Below are 17463 nucleotides of genomic sequence, written 5' to 3' on the forward strand. Positions count from 1 at the left end.
GAATACCACCGCGACAAGTCGTGGTTCTTATGATAGTAGCGTATTTTTACTCCTAGAAATTACGGAAATAATAAATAATGTACAATATGATTCTTTTGAAACGGACGATGAGTGAAGTTTGTAGAAAGATTCTAGCATTAAATTGGGACACACATACCTTTTTTCATATAGCCTCTCTGCTGAGCGGGACGTTAAACCAGTAGCAGGTTAGACACATTATATATACATGGAGGTCCGTTTTAATCTATTTACGAAAATATCTCGAAAATGTTTGAGCATAAATAAATTGAACCAAATCTGAATTTGGAAATACCATTTGGCAAATCAAACGGCGATGTCGTTATGCCCCGAGGGCCGCTCTTCAAGGTGGCCCGGAGACAACTTAAAAAATTTAAGAGAAAACATGTGGCGAGTGACACTTCATTCGATAGATCTTTAAAATATAAAAAGCGCTGTGGCAAAAGATTTTTCATATCGGTCACCGTGTTCAAAATGGCCGCCAAAATATGTTACCTGTGTCACAGAAACGTCCAGTAGAACTAATATAGAAACGAGTGGACATAAATGAACCAAACAAAAACTGAAATAGGAAAGTCATGGGGCAAATCAAGTAATGCTGTAGCCGTGTTCCCAGGGCCGTCTTTCATGTTAGACTAGGCCCAAATTGGAAATTTTATATGAAAATATGAGTCACGTGATATCTCGTTCGATATATCTTCATAGATTAAACAGCGTTGTGGCAAAAGATTGTTCATATGGGCCACCAAGACGTTTTACTTGTATCAGATAAAACTTCCAGTAACACTAATATGGAAACGGTTGAAGATAATAATGGATGAACAGAATAAAACTCCTATAGGAAATCACAGAGGGTATTTATCATTCCACGGCTCGAACATTTTGCAAGAGAGAAGATGATTAGAGTAAAGATGACATAATGCATAAGGAAATCTAACGCCTACAAAACGGTCCAACGATAAGTTGGTGAAGGCGACGGGAAGGAACGGTGTAATTCCAAACGAGAACCTTAGATTTTGCAAACTGTATCTACACAACAAAATTATCTGATACATATTTTTTTATGACATATGTCAGTAATGGGAAAAAGCAGGTAAAATTCTTATTCAACGGTACCTTCCATTTTGATTCCAGGCAATATTTTGTGCAAAATGAATCAACTGATATGCGAAACCAACTAGTCGAACAATGCAATTTTAGAACAATGTGTAGAAACGTTGGTTTTCTCAAAAGTCGTCTGCAGAATATTGGTTCATTATAGTACCAATCACTTGTACACCCAAGTGTTTCAGGGGCTCTCCGTGGGTAAGCGGTTAGCGTACGGGTCTTTGGCGTGGGAGGCCCGGGTTGAATTCCCTGCGGGAGCACGTGTGGTTCGGATTGCACTTTAATCACTAGGTCCACGTCTCACATAGCCTCGCTGCTGAACGAGACGTTAAACACAGAATCAATTCAACTCAACTCAACCAAGTGTTTCAGACAAACCATACTTATTGCAGGTAAATGTGGGGGTTCTCATTTGAAATTTTACCATTTATTTCACCTACTTACGGAACAAGATCGGAAAGGTAATTTTCTAAGAGTCAAATTTCATCTTTAGCATTATCACTTATACTTCAATAATCTTTTCTGCGCTGGGTTATTCTCGAGGCGTCGAATGAATAATACAATCTATGATTTCCTATAAGAGTTCTATTCTGTTCATCCGGTATTATTTTCAGCCGTTTCCATATTAGTGATACTGGACGTTGTATCTGAAAGAGGCAAGATGTATTGGCGGCTATTTTTGAAAAGGGTGACCCATATCAATAATCTTTTGCCACAACGCTGTTTAGTGTATTAAGATCTATCGAACGATGTATCACGTGACCATATTTTCGTTTTAAAATTCTAAGTTGTGCCTCCGCCCCAATTGAAGGTGGCCCTGGGGCACCGCGACAACAATATTCCATTTGCCCCATGACTTTCCTATCTGAGTTTTTCTTTGGTTTATTTATTTTCAACCGTTTCAATATTAGTGCTACAGGACGTTTATCTGATATACGTAACTTATTTTGGAGGCGTTTTTGAATACGGTGACCTATATGAAAAACCGATTGCTACATCGCTTTTTAGTTTTTAAAGATCTATCGAATGAAGTGTCACTCGCCCCGTGTTTCCATTTAAAATTTTTAAGTTGGCCTCGTGCCTCGTTGAAGAGCGGCTCTAGGGGCACCCGTGACATCACCTTTCGATTTACCCAATGGTATTTCCTATTTGAGTTTTTGTTCACTTCATTTATGTTCAACCGTTCTTAAGATATTTCCGTGGAAAAATTAAACTGGGCCACAATGTATGTTATATATATATATATATATATATATATATATATATATATATATATATATGTGTGTGTGTGTGTGTGTGTATGTATATGTATATAGTAAAACCTGTCAAGTTGGCCACATTGAAACAATGCTTACCCTATGATGATAATGACAAATTTACCTGCATATCTTGGCCACGCAAAGTACCATTTTGTTATTTTTATTGACTCTTTCGCATTCCCATTTGCGAGGCAGATGTTCTATATTTGTACGTGGAGACAAAGAAGCATAGATACCCACAATTTGTTCTTGGAAGTCAAAGCCCAGAACTTTACCCTGATAAAGGGTTGGTGAAGGAAGACATGAATATGAAAAAACACGTGCAGGAATTCCGGAAATGATTCCACGTACTTGTTTACCCTGGTAATGTTTTGGTAAAATCATTAGCTATAGCCTATCAGCTTCTTTCATCAGTGGAGAGCTTTGGTAATTCCGGAATATTCTCAAGGCTAAAACAAACCATCTCAATTCTCAACTATTGGCACATGACTTCTTTTCAAAAGGTAGTGGAGGTTTTGAAATATGAATTCCCTAACCACTTCTCAAAACATCTTTTGCTTCGAGGGGAACACTTGTAGCTCATTAAGAAATAGTAGTTAAATGATTAATTTATGTACATTATTTTAAGGTAGCTGTCGTGCCATTGCTTAATGAAAACCAACTAATACTAGAAATCCTATTCTAAAAATATACGAACCAGACTTATTTTCTGTAAGTTGGCCACTTTTCAATGGAACCAATGTTGGCCGCCATAGACAGGTTTCACTGTATATATATATATATATATATATATATATATATATATATATATATATATATATATATATATATTGTTTGCAAGACATATGTTTACTCTCTTCCTTTAAGTATAACATTTTATAATTAGTGATATTTGGTGAATAGTATTTTTTCCCGAAGCAAAGATTTCTGAATTGTACCTCATTTGCAAGAAATGGGGCCATTTCTTCCCCATACCCTCCTTAGGGATAGTCATTTCTAACTACTTTGGAAATGAGCTTTAAAGTAAATAAAAAAAACGACAGAAGTAAAAAACCAATCACCTTACAACACCTTAATTAATACCTAATGCAAAATGCCATACCTAATTAATAACTTACGTTCTTGTAAATGAGCTCCATACCTTGTTCTTCATTTCGGCGAGAATATTAATAGCTCTTTCTTTGAATTCAGATATCCTACAAAGCTTCCATACCAATTTCTTTATTGAAAGTGTCCGTAATTCATAAAGTTTGTCATGCTGTTCGTTAAGTAAGTTACACTCTTTTCAGGGCATTTATTAAATGTTTACAAAAAACTAGAGTTGATAGAATGCTCAATACCATATTTAGCAGCTTTATTATTTCCAGATATATGGTTTGAGGTTTATTACTGACATATTTCGTGAAAAGAAATGTGTTTGTTACTATTGGAAAATATGTTGATAAGTTCATTAATTAAACTGATCTGAGCAAAAGGTATTAGGAAAGGTGGATATCAAGTCATATAGTTTGCTGCATAAAATAATTTGTTGATACATACTAAATATTACATAATTTATTACTTCTACAATGGCCAGATTTTTGTATTTTTCAAATCTTCCATCTGCAGAAATATTGAACGAAAAATCTAATATAAATGGAGTTTGTGTTTGTGTGTCTACCTATCTATCTTTGTGTCTGTGCGTCACAGTAGGGTACCTTGGTCAGGGCCCCAGACCAAGACAAAAAGGTTACTCTTTTTCAAAATTCGAACGAGTGGGTCTTCTTTTTTAATTCTGATGTTGGAGACACATAGGGACAATATATATTGTCACATAGGGACATATAGGGACTAATGTTCTTAAGGGGTTCGTTACAACAATTTAACATTTTATAGAGGGGGTTCGAAAGTAGGTTTAAAATAAAAGCAAATAAGAAGAAATAGCGCTCTGTATCTGTGACTTTCAATTCCACCTTAAAATGGAGATAGGCATCCCTGTAAACGTAGACAGTTCATCAAACATATTTCCGGAGGTACTACTACACAGCGCGAATCTTTGGACTTCTTACGTGGCTGTTACTCTTACGCTTCTATAGGTTGATGCAAGATAAATAAATGCAGCAGCAGAATAATGTTCAAGGTTTCGCGAGACGCTTTACCTTCTATCTTTCATACGGAAGCACTAAAAATCTCCGAATAAATGATAGGATGTTTTAAGTTCAGAATTTAAATTGCAAAATTTTAAGTTAGTGATTTGGGTTTCATGGCTTAATACATATAGCATTGTAAAGGTGTAATGCCCCTCGATCTCGGTCCGATAGGACTCAACACTGAAATTTCAAATTAAAAAAAAAGAAAGGAATCTTTAGCCCACAAGACCAGAAGCTCGTATCCACTAAGGTTACCGCAAGCAGTAGAGAAAATTTCAAGAAAACAAGACTTAATATTATTCAGTTTTTCAAAGTATTATGGCAAATCAGAGCTAATTCTCATCTCATAACAATTTATTAACAATAATTCAAAATCACAACAGCTGAATAAATAATTTGAAATGAACATTGAGTTGAATATATATGCAAGTAATAATTTCCTTCAATTATGCAATCTACCTTACAATAATTAATATTTACTTCAAGATACAATATACAATACCTTTGTTAATAAATCGATTTTCCAATTTAATCAAGACTTTCAAGGATTTGACAACTTTCTAATATATGAATGATTCAGAAACAAATGACGTAAGGTAGTATTTCGGGAACTAATTACTTAAGAGAACGAGGCAGCAACAAACCACACACGCTAGTAACTTAAGTAATGATTACTTAATAGTTGAATACGTTAGACTTTCTTAAAACTTGTCTTGCAATTTCTGGTTACTTTCTTTTAAATACAGAAATTGATCCGAGTTTGATTTCTTGTTAACAAAATTAGACTGATCAACCAATTGGTGCAAATCTCCACCGAACACTCACATTAAATGTCACAAAGGCACAGAAAGGATAGAAAGGGAACTTAACTAAACTTGTTTCTTACCTTTAATTATCCGCAATTTGCTTACCCTCCTATTTCTTTCTCTCTCTGTGCCCAATGTTAATAAATCCAAAGAAAGAAATACAGAACCAACTACCAGCAAACAAGCAAACAACGACAGTTTTCTTCAACAAACTCAATCCTGGACTCAGTCATTCGACAAATACTCGAAGCAAACAGCCAGCGCCAGCTACTCGCAGTAACACACAGCGGAAGCAGCGACAGATCACAACTGACATCCCACTACCTACGAAGCCACGGGCAGGGAAGGAATGCGTTTTTGCCACATCGTCATAACTACAACCTCTTATTACTTTTAGTTCACATAATCCAATATTTCTGTTAACAACATACGTTATCTAAATATTTCTTCTTTCTTTTCATGTAAACAATAAGTATTTTATTTAACAATTTTTATTCATTTATATTTAACTTGATTAGGTTAAATAGACTCGTCCATATTTCTAGGGGTTGTTTTCTAAGCCGTCAAACCAGCGGAGAGGTATTTCGCAAGGAATGTGATCCAGTGGCGTCTCCAATGTATGAACTATTACAACTTACCCCTCCGCGAAAAATTTTTTTACACAGTAAAATTTTTTTATTTCTATTCGGATTATCTAAATTTTTTCGGGTTGGCGTCTCGAAAACTCAAGCAAAAACATAAAAATAAACAGGAATTAATAACAATTACACAAAGTTTTATTAACACATTAAAATATTATTTCTATTTTATTTTTATTTTTTACAATTATCTGACTAAAATCAATACATTTTTTAGAAATATTTTCCCTTTCATTTAGGCAACATTATGAATCTCATTTATATATAAAATTTTACTTTATCTGGCCAGATTTAAAAGACAAGAATTTAATTCTTAACAAACACAATATGCTTTCATAAAATAAACAACTTACACATAATATTTATTTACATTAAATTTTAATCATTGTATTTTTACAAAAGTGTGTAGGTCGAGTGCTGTTTGTTTAAAATTGTCATTCTTACCTTGAAGTTTTTTACATTCTTCGGGGATAGTACTTTTTAATTTCAGATGCATGCGATCGTCCCCAGCTATCTCAAGCATCCTGAGGATTAGACACAAGCACGGTATTAGGAGTTAAAAATCTTTGCACAATAAATGGACCACACCATTTTTAAAATAATGATTTATTTATTTTATCTTTCAAAGAGGATTTTACGTGGGTTTTTAATAATATCAAATCTCCCACATTAATTACCACAGTTCGACGTCTCTGCTGCATTAATTTTTTTCTAGTACCCCAACTCTTAGCCATGTTACTTAAGGCATTTTTCCAGATTTCTGAACTATTATGTGTATTGAAGTCGAACTCTGACACTTCCCACCTCATTTCTAAATTAGTTAGTAATGGACGTCCAAAAATAATTCAGATGGGATAGCTTTCAGTCCAGAGTACTCACAAAGATTTAACATAAATTGAAATTATGGAATTGCCTCAGACCAATTTTGTTGATTATCACCAAAATACGCTATGAGGGAAATTTTCAGCCTTTTAATAAAACGCTCTGCACAATTCGCCTCAGCGTGATAAGGGCTCATTTTAATATGTTTTATACTATGACTATAACAAAAAAATTTAAAGGTTTGAAAACAAAGACAGAAGCGTTATCTGACGAGAGGGTCTCCGCAAAATATAATCGACAGAAAACTTCAAGTAGTTTCTTGCATATAGTCTAAGCGGACAAAATTCTTAATCTCTCTGAAAAAACATACCTAGTTGCATTATCGACGCCGATTAAGATATATTTAAATCCTTTAGAGACAGATAATGGACCACTTACATCGACCATTACGTTTTCTAATATTCTGGAGCGATGTGTTGATTACAAATGACCCATTTTCTTCTTATTACATTCCTTTATTCCCTGACAAAGATCACAAGTCTTGACGTAATTCTTTACGTCATCTACGATTCCCTCCTATTATTTTGTGTAACGTACGGAAGGAACCGGAATATCCACCCGTCAATCGATGATCATGGTGAAACTGAATAACAGGAATGCGGAGATCGGATGGGATTACAATATTATAAGGATAATAAAGAGCCTTAGTCTTTTTCATAAGTAATCCTTCACTGAGAATGTAATTTCCAACATTCCGACCATTCTCAATTTCTTTTATAGTGCCCTTTCGTCCTTTCTCTCAAGATCTTTAAGTGGTTCCTTTATCAAAGGTAAAGTCCATGAGTTGGCAACATTTAAATTTGTTTTTATAATTGCCAAACCCATCGGCCCATCTATTTGACTGAACTCGAACGGATCGTACTTACGTGTAAAAAGAAAATCAGCAACTATGTTTTCCTGTGATTTTATATGTTTTAATTTGAAAGAGAATTGACAAAGTGTTTCAACAAGTGGGCGATACTTTCGCAACTTTTTAGCATTACCTAATATCCAACTAAGTGCTTTGTTGTCGGTACAAACATCAAATTCATTTATTAGATAATGCTTATAGCGTTCTATTGTGCGAACAAGACTAACAAATTCTATTTCATAGATGCTTCTGTGTCTGTCTGCTTCAGATAGTTTCTTCGAATTGAACCCTACAGGGAGAAGGCGATTATATTATGACACGCATACAGCCACAGCTTTTCCTGACCAATCAACATGGATCACAAAGCATTTAGACAAATCAGGCGTTTTCAAAACCACATTATCGATGAGTGCTTCCTTTAACTGATCTGAACAAGCTTGATGTTCCGCCTTCCACTCAAGAGGTTTCTTAGCAGAACGCAATTCACTCAGTGGTGCCATTAGATCTTGTAAATGTGCAATAAATTTTCCAAAATAAGAAAAAAGACCACATATTTTTAACACACCACGTCTATTTCGAGGTGGGGGAATATTTTGAACTGCTGATATTCTACTTTGATCTATTTGAACATTATTTCCATCAACTACAAACCCAAGATAGTTTATACGTTTGTAAAAGAAAATACTCTTATCTGGAGAAATAGTAACAGCAAAAGCGCGCAACTTATCTGAAACCTCTTTCAGAAGAATCTTGTGTTCTTCAATAGTTGATGAAAATAAAAATAAATCGTCAAAATATATCCTTACACCCTTTCCTTTCATGTCTCCTAATACCTTTTGCATCCCTCGAGCCAAAGTGTCACTGCCAGTCTTAATTCGCGCGGGAACTATTGTATTGGTAGGAACCCCTTAGTGTTACAATAGTAGTAATCTCACAAGAGCTTTTATGCAATAGGATTTGTTGGTATGCTTTCTTTCAGTCTAACCTGCTAAATACTGACATGCCTGCTAGGCTTGTTAAACATTCCTCCAAATTCGGGGAAGGAAAAACATCATTAACTATGAGTTCATTCGCCTTACAGTAATTTCCGACAATTCTATAAGTGTTATTTTTATTACGAACTAGAAAACAACTGCTTCCATAATTGGAATGATCAACTTCAGTGAGTATACCTTGTTTAATCAACTCATCGATATGATCATAAAATATTTTTTCCTTAGCCTTTGGTACAGGGAAAGGAGTATCCTTAAAAGGCTTTTGTTCTTTCAAATAAATTCGACCATCAAAGCCTTTTATACAACCAATATTATCAGATATTACGTCACTTTACTCTTTCTTTAACTCGTCCACGAATGCAAGGACCTGAGGCTCAGTATATTGTGTAGGGGACTTTAAATCATAGGAACCCACTGATGACTGTCGAGGTTTAATATCACAAACTGTTTTTTTTGTACTTGAACATCTGCTGGAAAAAACTATTTATTTTTTGCTATTAATTAATGAAATTTATTAGCATGTTCTATATCGATGTCAGAATCTTGTGATGAACTGTCATCCATAACTGCATTCGGAGTTTCACTAATAACATTTACGGAACTATTATTCAAAACAGTGAATTCCAGTAAAGCCCGAACCTTACTATCCACATCGCTAGCAGTCTTCTTACTTTTTTACTTTCTTTTCCTTCTTTTCTTTTTACTTGAAGACGAAGAATTAGTTAATTTCGAATTTAAACGATTTTACTGTAATTGCTCTAACTCATTAGCTGATTCAACCACTACATCATTCTGACAAGCATTAACTATATTGGATTGAGTTGTATTCTCATCGATCACAGTTGCCAAATCAATCACTTTATGGTTATCACTAACCATCGATGAACGCATAGTGTCACAGTTCCTAATATTGGCAATAACATCATCAGCTCGATGGACAATGTTTGCAGAGTTTAAATCATTCCCAATTACACGATCATAATTTCTGAATTCACTTAAACTAGAATAATATTCATTATCAACGTCCTCTGCAGGCTTACGTTCAGACGATAATATAGAACGCAATTCATTTAATTGTTTAGTAGATGGGACTGATATTTCTAATAACTCTCCCTATATCATGAAGCTCAATCTGACAGCGTATTCCAATATCCGCTAACGATAACCTTTGATCACTGGCCTTTACAAATAACGACGCTCTTACCAATAGGGATGGTATCGAGACGAGACGGGACGAGACTTTGTACAGTCTCGGTCTCGTCTCGGTTGATAAATAACGATCTCGGTCTCGGTCTCGTCTCGAGTAAAAAATCACCGTCTCGGTCTCGGTCTCGTCTCGGTCAACAGATGCTTGTCTCGATCTCGGTCTCGTCTCGAGCACCAAGTCTCGGTCTCGTCTCGAAAGTCTCGAAATAAATAGCGTGAAATTAAAATAGTGAAAGTATTATTCTCGTACAGTCTGTCGTTTCCGCATATTTTATCCTTTCATTTTGACTTAGAATTATGATATGGTGTACCTCTTCATAGCTAATTTGCTAGTGCTAATGCTTTCCATGCGCGTATTCCAGGTTCAATGATCAGTGGGTATATCACCCTAAAACCCTAATAGAACCCATATTTCACTTTCAACAATAGGCTTTGTCTCATATAACCTCAGAACTGCCTATACAATTAAACTCTATTAAATTAACTCCAGTACTATACAGTAGTTTATTTCCTTCCTTTGAATCAGAATTGTTCAATACCTCCTGACGGATAACGTAACACATAGCAGCATGGATGTATTTAATCGTACCGAAATTGAAACTTTACAATTTCTCATTTATTATTCAATACATTCTGCTTTGACTGTCATTTTAAAAACAGAATATAACTTTCATTATCTTAACAAATAGGATAAATTATTACTACAATATACGTATTTTGTTTGAAATTGATAAAATGCTTTATTACCATTTCACATCTCCGTGTTTAATTGACACTTTATAACACGTACGTCCTGAACCTTGTGGTAGGAGCTACTACACTCATCTTTGCTATGTGAGGTCTCGAGTTGGATCACAAAACAAGTTAGTTTTAAAGTCCAATGTTTGGCACAATTCGCGTCTCATTTTAAGTGCATTCTGTTTATTATACACTTCATAAGGTCTTAATGCATTACGTAAGCACATATCCAGTGCCGTAACATAGAATAATCTTATTCCTGAGCTCTCAACGGTGCATGCAATCTTTATTCGAGAAAACTAATCTTGCTTTCCTTAAGTTGAAATTTTATATTGATTAAAAATTACTTGCGAAACATGGACATACATATTATATAAGTATATAGGTAATTCGAGTTATCTGTATCTATTTTTTTCTTACTCGCCAAAACAAGTGATTCTTAACTTTCTAGTTTTCTTTTGTGTTAATTTTCGTAGTTTTGCTGCAACATGATGGATTGAATAGTCAAAAATACTTTTTTCGTTCTACGACTTTCATTAAATTGTGGATCCATTTTTACCCTACCTTACCTAGTAAAAGTTATGTATATAGTCTTAGTTGAGGAACCAGTTTTTCGCTTCTGTAAAATTACGAAATTATGACTTGGTTTAGTTTACCTCCGAGGTTTAGATATAATAAAATCATCACCACTATCATAATCAACCCTTATCAATCCATTGCTGGATGAAGGTTTTTCCAAGTCTTCACAACTATCTAACTTGGGGAATTCTTTTCCAGGTTACTCCTCAGTGGCTCTTGATTTCGTCACACCTTCTTGTATGCGGGGGTTTCCTAGGCTGTTTTTGTCTTGTGGTGTCCAATCTAGAATTGTTTTCGTCCATCGATCATAATTTCTTCTTGCAATACGTCCAGCACATTTTCCAGCTCATATTAAATTATTTCATTAGCACCATCGGTATTCATTTCTATATATTTGGGCTACAAATAGTTCGAATTCGCTACTTTCGGAGTACAGACACGCTACTTTTTAATTTTCGAATCTGGCAACACTGACTGAATGATTTAAATCAACATAATGTGAGAACCCCCATTTGGTCTAGCGGCTAGCACTCTTGATTTCGGTTCGAGTGGTCTCGAGTTCGATTTCCGGTAGGGGTAAAGTTGAACGACCGAAGTGGTTCGGATTCCACTTATAATCATTAGCTCCACGTCTCCTTTAGCAGCCCTAGCATAACTGTGGGACGTTAAACTAAAACAAAACATACAAAACAAAAGTGAACACTGTGTATTACTAACTGTAAGTCCTTGAATAATTGCATATAGGTATGTGGTATGGGTCGAGTTTGATGTGATCGGTGGTCAAACTAAATCAAATGATATGTAATTAGTGTGTAATTAGAACTTTTAATTAAACACGGTCTTAATCTGAAGTGTACACCAGGCCTAAGGCTTAGGAGGAACAACTAGTGTTACTGAAAATGTATCAGTTACAATTTGCATTTGCGTGTATTGCTGGAACGAAGACTTAAACATTAACATTATAAGTAGCTCAAAAACTATGAAAAACGTCTTCTCTTGAAAGCATTCTTACACCATAAAACAAACTACGAGTAATTTTAAAATATCATGCAGTTCATCTACGTTATTTGTACATATTTAGAATAATATTTAGCAATTTATTTAAGTGGGCAACGCTGCTTAAAATAATGTAACTGCGACTTGTTGTAATTAAAACCACCAAAAACTATTGTTGTAATGTTATAGAAGCAAAGGAAAGCAATAATCATTATAAAAATTTAATACAAATACGTCATTTTAAGCAGTATAACAATCACTACCAATGTGTTTGGTATCTCTGAAACGATGTGAAATAACAGTTGTTGTAAATGGCGTTATAAGCATTTAAGTCTTGTCGAAGCATCTGCATGATGAGACGTGATATGTCAGCGCGTTTTCGAAGTAAAATCTTTAGAAACATTTAAATTTTCCGTTTCTTGTAACTTTGTTCCCTCATTCATTCGAAATATATTATACCATGATCACAGTATTTGAAGCTAAGATACAGTTGATGCGCATTGCACCGTCCATGCCATTTGAGTTATTAGAAATTTCCAAAATGTTGATGATGTTAATGATTCTGTGTTATTCTTTGTCACACTAAATAATGTATGGGCTATTGTGGTTTTGTTAAATAACTAAATTAGAAATATGTAATACTTTACGTAGCGCAATTTGAGAAAATACGACTTTATTTTGCTTTTAGGAACATTGTTTATCTAGTGATATTGCAGAGTATCTAGAAGAATTTCCCAACTTGGTACAAAATTTCACATTTTTAATATATATATTTCGCAGATCATACGGGAGGGCTATAGGGACTATAGCCCCCCTTAACGCTCAGGTATACACTGGATAAAATGAGTTTCAATCCTACTTTCTTTACACTGGATAAAGCGGCAAACCATGGTTTAGCCCTTCCCTTGATCATATACTGGGTCCACGGATATATGTATATATTTAATCTTTCCACGGAGATATCTCGAAAACGGTTGAACATAAATGAACCGAAGAAAAACTCAAATAGGAAATGCCATGGGGCACACTGAATGGTGTTGTCGCGGCGCCTCCCGGGGCCACCCTTCATGAGGTACCAGGGCCAAACTTTAACATTTTAAATGGAAACATGGGACGAGTAATACCTCGTTCCATAGATCTTTAAAAAGTAAAAAGCGTTGTGGTAAAAGATTTTTCATATTGGTCACCGTATTCAAGATGGCCGCCATGATATGGCGCCTGTATCTGATAAAACGTCCAGTACCACTAATATGAAAACAGTTAGAGGTAAACAAACAGTCAGAAAGTGAAAGAGGAAAGGCATGGGGCGCGTCGATTACTGTTCTCGCAGTGCTCCACTGCTGCCTTTCAAGGGGGCCAAACTTAGAAATTTTGAACCGAAATATGGGTCAAGTGATACGTTGTTGGATACATTTTGAAACACTAAACAGTATTGTATCAAAATATTTTTCATATGGGTCACCGTTTTCAAAGTGGCCGCCAAGACATGGTGCCTGTATCAGATAAAACGTCCAGTACCACTAGCCCCCTAATATGAAAATAGTTGGAGATAAATGAACAGAATAAAACTCGTATAGGAAAGCACAGAGGGTATTTATCATTCCACGGCTCGAGTATAATGCAACGGAGAAAAATATTATTAAAGTATAATTAACATTATGCGAAAGAGAAAATGATAGAAAATTATCTTTCCGATCTCTGTCCGTAAGCGGGTGAAGCGGGAATGAATGGTAAAATCTCAAATGAGAACCTCACTTTTATTTTCAATAGATATGGTTTGTCTGAAGCACTTGTGTGTACAAATGACTGTTACTATAATGAATAAAAATAAAGTGAAATAAGGTGAGAAAAATAAGGCGAAATTCAAGTTTAACAACATTTTGCCCGCCCCTTCGCTCCTGATAATTTAACGCAATGCGTGCAAGATCTTTGGGACATATCTGTATCAGTATGTATTGTTTCGTTACTAAGGATCACAACTGAAATTACCGTTGAAAGTTATTCGGAATGTAACTGTGGACATCTCAGTGAAACTCATATTCTATCACATGCAAGAAGACATGAAGGAAAAGAAGCTAACCAATATCATGGAGAAGACTGTTGAACAAAATCAACGTTTGAAAACATTGTTCTAAAATTGCATTGTTCGACAAATTGGTTTCGCATTTCAGTTGATTCATTTTTGCATCAAACCATTGCCTGCAATCAAAATGCAAGGTACCATTTAACAAGAATTTTACATACTTTATCCCATTACAGAGACATTTACCTCTTATTAAAACGCATTTCAAATAACTTTGTTTCGTAGATACAATTTGCAAACACTAAGGCTCTCATTTGCAATTTCTCTGATCCTTCCCGCTTCACTCACTTGCGGAGTGAGGTTATGATAAATTTCTAGGAGTTAAATTTCTTCCTTTTCATTATGTCACTTTCACTCTAATCATCTTTTCGACTGTTGCAACATTCCCGAGCTATAGAATGATAAACTTCCTATTCGAATATTTCCTGTTCGAATATTTTTTTCTGGTGTTTTCATATTAGTGATACTGCACGTTTTACCTGATGCAGGTACCATGTCTTGGTGGTCATTTTGAAAACGGTGACCCATATGAACAATCTTTTGCAACAGCTCTATTCAGTTTTTAAAGATATATTGAACGAGGTATCACTCACCCCATGTTTCCATTTACAATTTTGAGGTTGCGCCCTGGGCCTCCATGAAGGGTGGCCCTGGAAGCCTCCGCGACAATATCAATCGATGAGCCACATGACATTTTCTATTTGAGTTTTTGTTCGGTTCATTTATGTTCAACCGTTTTCATATTAGTGGTACTGCACGTTTTAACTGTATCTAATAGAGGCAACATGTCTTGTCGGCCATTTTGAATACAGTGCCCGATATGGAAGATCTTTTGCCACAATGCTTTTTTAGTTTTTCAAGATCTATCGAACGAGGTACCACTCACCCCTTGCTTCCATTTAAAATTAAAGTTGGGCCCCGGGAACCTATGCAGGGCGGACCTGGGTGGCACCGCGACCATATATATATATATATATATATATATATATATATATATATAGAGAGAGAGAGAGAGAGAGAGAGGGAGTGAGTGAGAGAGAGAGAGAGAGGGGGGGGGAGAGAATTCTATTTGCATCAGCAGTGGATTTAGTTTCTGGAGAGGCTTGAGAAACCAGTAAGAAACATTTGCGTTGTACGTGCAATGCAAAAAATTATCACAAATTTATTTCGGGAGGGGTTTGAGCCCGATAACCACCCCCTAAATACGCCAATATACATCAGTCAACCGCTCTCATATTATCTAACACAGCAACGAAACAAAGTTTGAGTGATTGCAATTTTAGTATATATCAATATCAATATTCGAGACGAGACCGAGACTTACGAGACTGACCCAAGTCTCGTCTCGGTCTCGTCTCGATTTATAGAGGTCTGTCTCGGTCTCTGTCTCGTCTCGGTTTTTAAAAGTCCGTCTCGGTCTCGTCTCGGTATAAAAAGTCCGTCTCGGTCTCGGTACCATCCCTACTTACCAATATTTTTCTCTAAGTTCTTATTGTTAAAAGAATTTTGGCCAACCGGGTCACCTGATCTAAACCCCTTATGCTCCACTGAAGAACCAGAACTATTCAACGTATTGTATATTATATTAACTATCTTCTTGTTATTGCGTAATCTTAGTTTTTTAGTCCATAATTTATCACCGAACCAGTAGCTCTTAAAAATGGCGTTCCTAATAAGCAATCGCAGGGAAGATCATCAACTATCCTGACTCTCACTCTTTCAAACCATCCTTGTATGTTCAGTACTAACATAATCTCACTAGATGACATGTAATTTTGTCCTAAGGGAGCACTTATATTTAAGGGTTATACTTCAACACGATAACGCTCCGCCCTACACTTCCGAACTAGATGTTCTGTCACTAAGTTATATGATGATGCACCGTTCAAACAAGGAAAAACATTAACATAGTTCACTTTCGCATTAATAAAGGATGCCACTTTGTATTTCATCTCAACTGGAACGCAATATTGTTTATCATGCATACTGAACCGACGTTCATACCCCGCGGAACGAGTATCATCGAATAAAGTGCCGCAATTCTGATTTACAATTCGTTTATTATTATCCTCTTCTAACTTACTTGTTTTAATTGAGGATGTACACGCATTTGTACTTCTTATATTCATTTTACGAGTATAATCCAATTGGCTTCTATTAAATTTAACATATTGACTAGCCTTCGCACGCAATTTCTCAATAGAAAGTGGTATAAGGGTTTGAAACATTTTGAACCTGACTGCCGGGTTCATATCATTAAGGATTATTTCAATAACTGTTGTTCATTATCAAAAACATCTAATACTTTGGCTTAAAACTAGATAGTATTAATAAAATAATCAACAAACTCAGAAAGAGCTTGTTCACGATAAATGCGTTCACTAATTAATGTATCTTTAGCCGTGTCAGTAAAAATTTTTCCACAATGTTCATTCTAAATGAAACCCATGTAACATTATTGTTCAATGCCCTTTGAACATCCCTCAAAAACGCACGTTCACATTTTATTAAAATAGATGACAAAAGAAATGGCATTGGATAACGACTTTCCGATTGTACACACTCCAAAATGATTCAAAAAAAGCAAAGCTGTTATTACCATTAACCGGCTTAATATGCTTAATATTGTTTTGCAATACTTCAATGTTCTTATTAAATGAATATTTTTCAAAATATTTATTATATGAAAATGTTCTTGTGGGTTCGGATCTGGTACCATTACTTTTAGATTCACCCTCGCATATATGATCACAGCTGCGAACAGGAATTTGATTTACTGTCTCAAATCTCATTTGATTATAACGACCAATATTTACATGTAAGGAACCTATGGGAGTTGAGTTTATAACATAAGATACTCGTCTATAATAGTTCTGCATATTGAAATAAGGATTTCGAAACCCTTCACTTCTATTCGGAGTAATATCCGTAGAAGGCTCACAGTATCTGTCATGAAACTCTACACGTTACTTTCAATACTCAAACTATCTGGAAACACTTGATCCGATATGGGTGATTGAACGACCCTACTCACATTCTCAATGGTTCCTGATTCGATCCCAAAAACAAAAACTGGTTCCACATTCCCATGAATACTAAAATTCCCCTTCCGAAACTTGTTATCTAATATAATAGATCGGGCAGGGGGTGTTAGACTCATAGAAGTCTCACCGACTG

The 17463-nt window shown here is 35.4% G+C and overlaps 1 protein-coding gene across 3 annotated transcripts in view; it reads right to left on the reverse strand.

Annotated features, from left to right (window-relative positions):
* LOC145683815 (endothelial lipase-like) overlaps positions 1–17463 on the reverse strand; it is a 472564-nt gene that overhangs the window by 232690 nt on the left and 222411 nt on the right. Inside the window, exon 1 of one of the 3 annotated variants that reach the window (XM_081755409.1) lies at positions 6402–6481. The exons of the other annotated variants lie outside the window; for them this stretch is intronic. Within the exon in view, the coding sequence (XP_081611535.1) occupies positions 6402–6480 (79 nt within the window). The 5' untranslated portion in view covers position 6481. Of the gene's footprint in view, positions 1–6401; positions 6482–17463 lie in introns of those variants that run through there. 3 annotated transcript variants of the gene reach the window in all.

This window comes from Thermobia domestica, chromosome 4 (assembly GCF_964235325.1).
Source record: "Thermobia domestica chromosome 4, izTheDome1.hap1.1, whole genome shotgun sequence".
NCBI lineage: Eukaryota > Metazoa > Arthropoda > Insecta > Zygentoma > Lepismatidae > Thermobia > Thermobia domestica.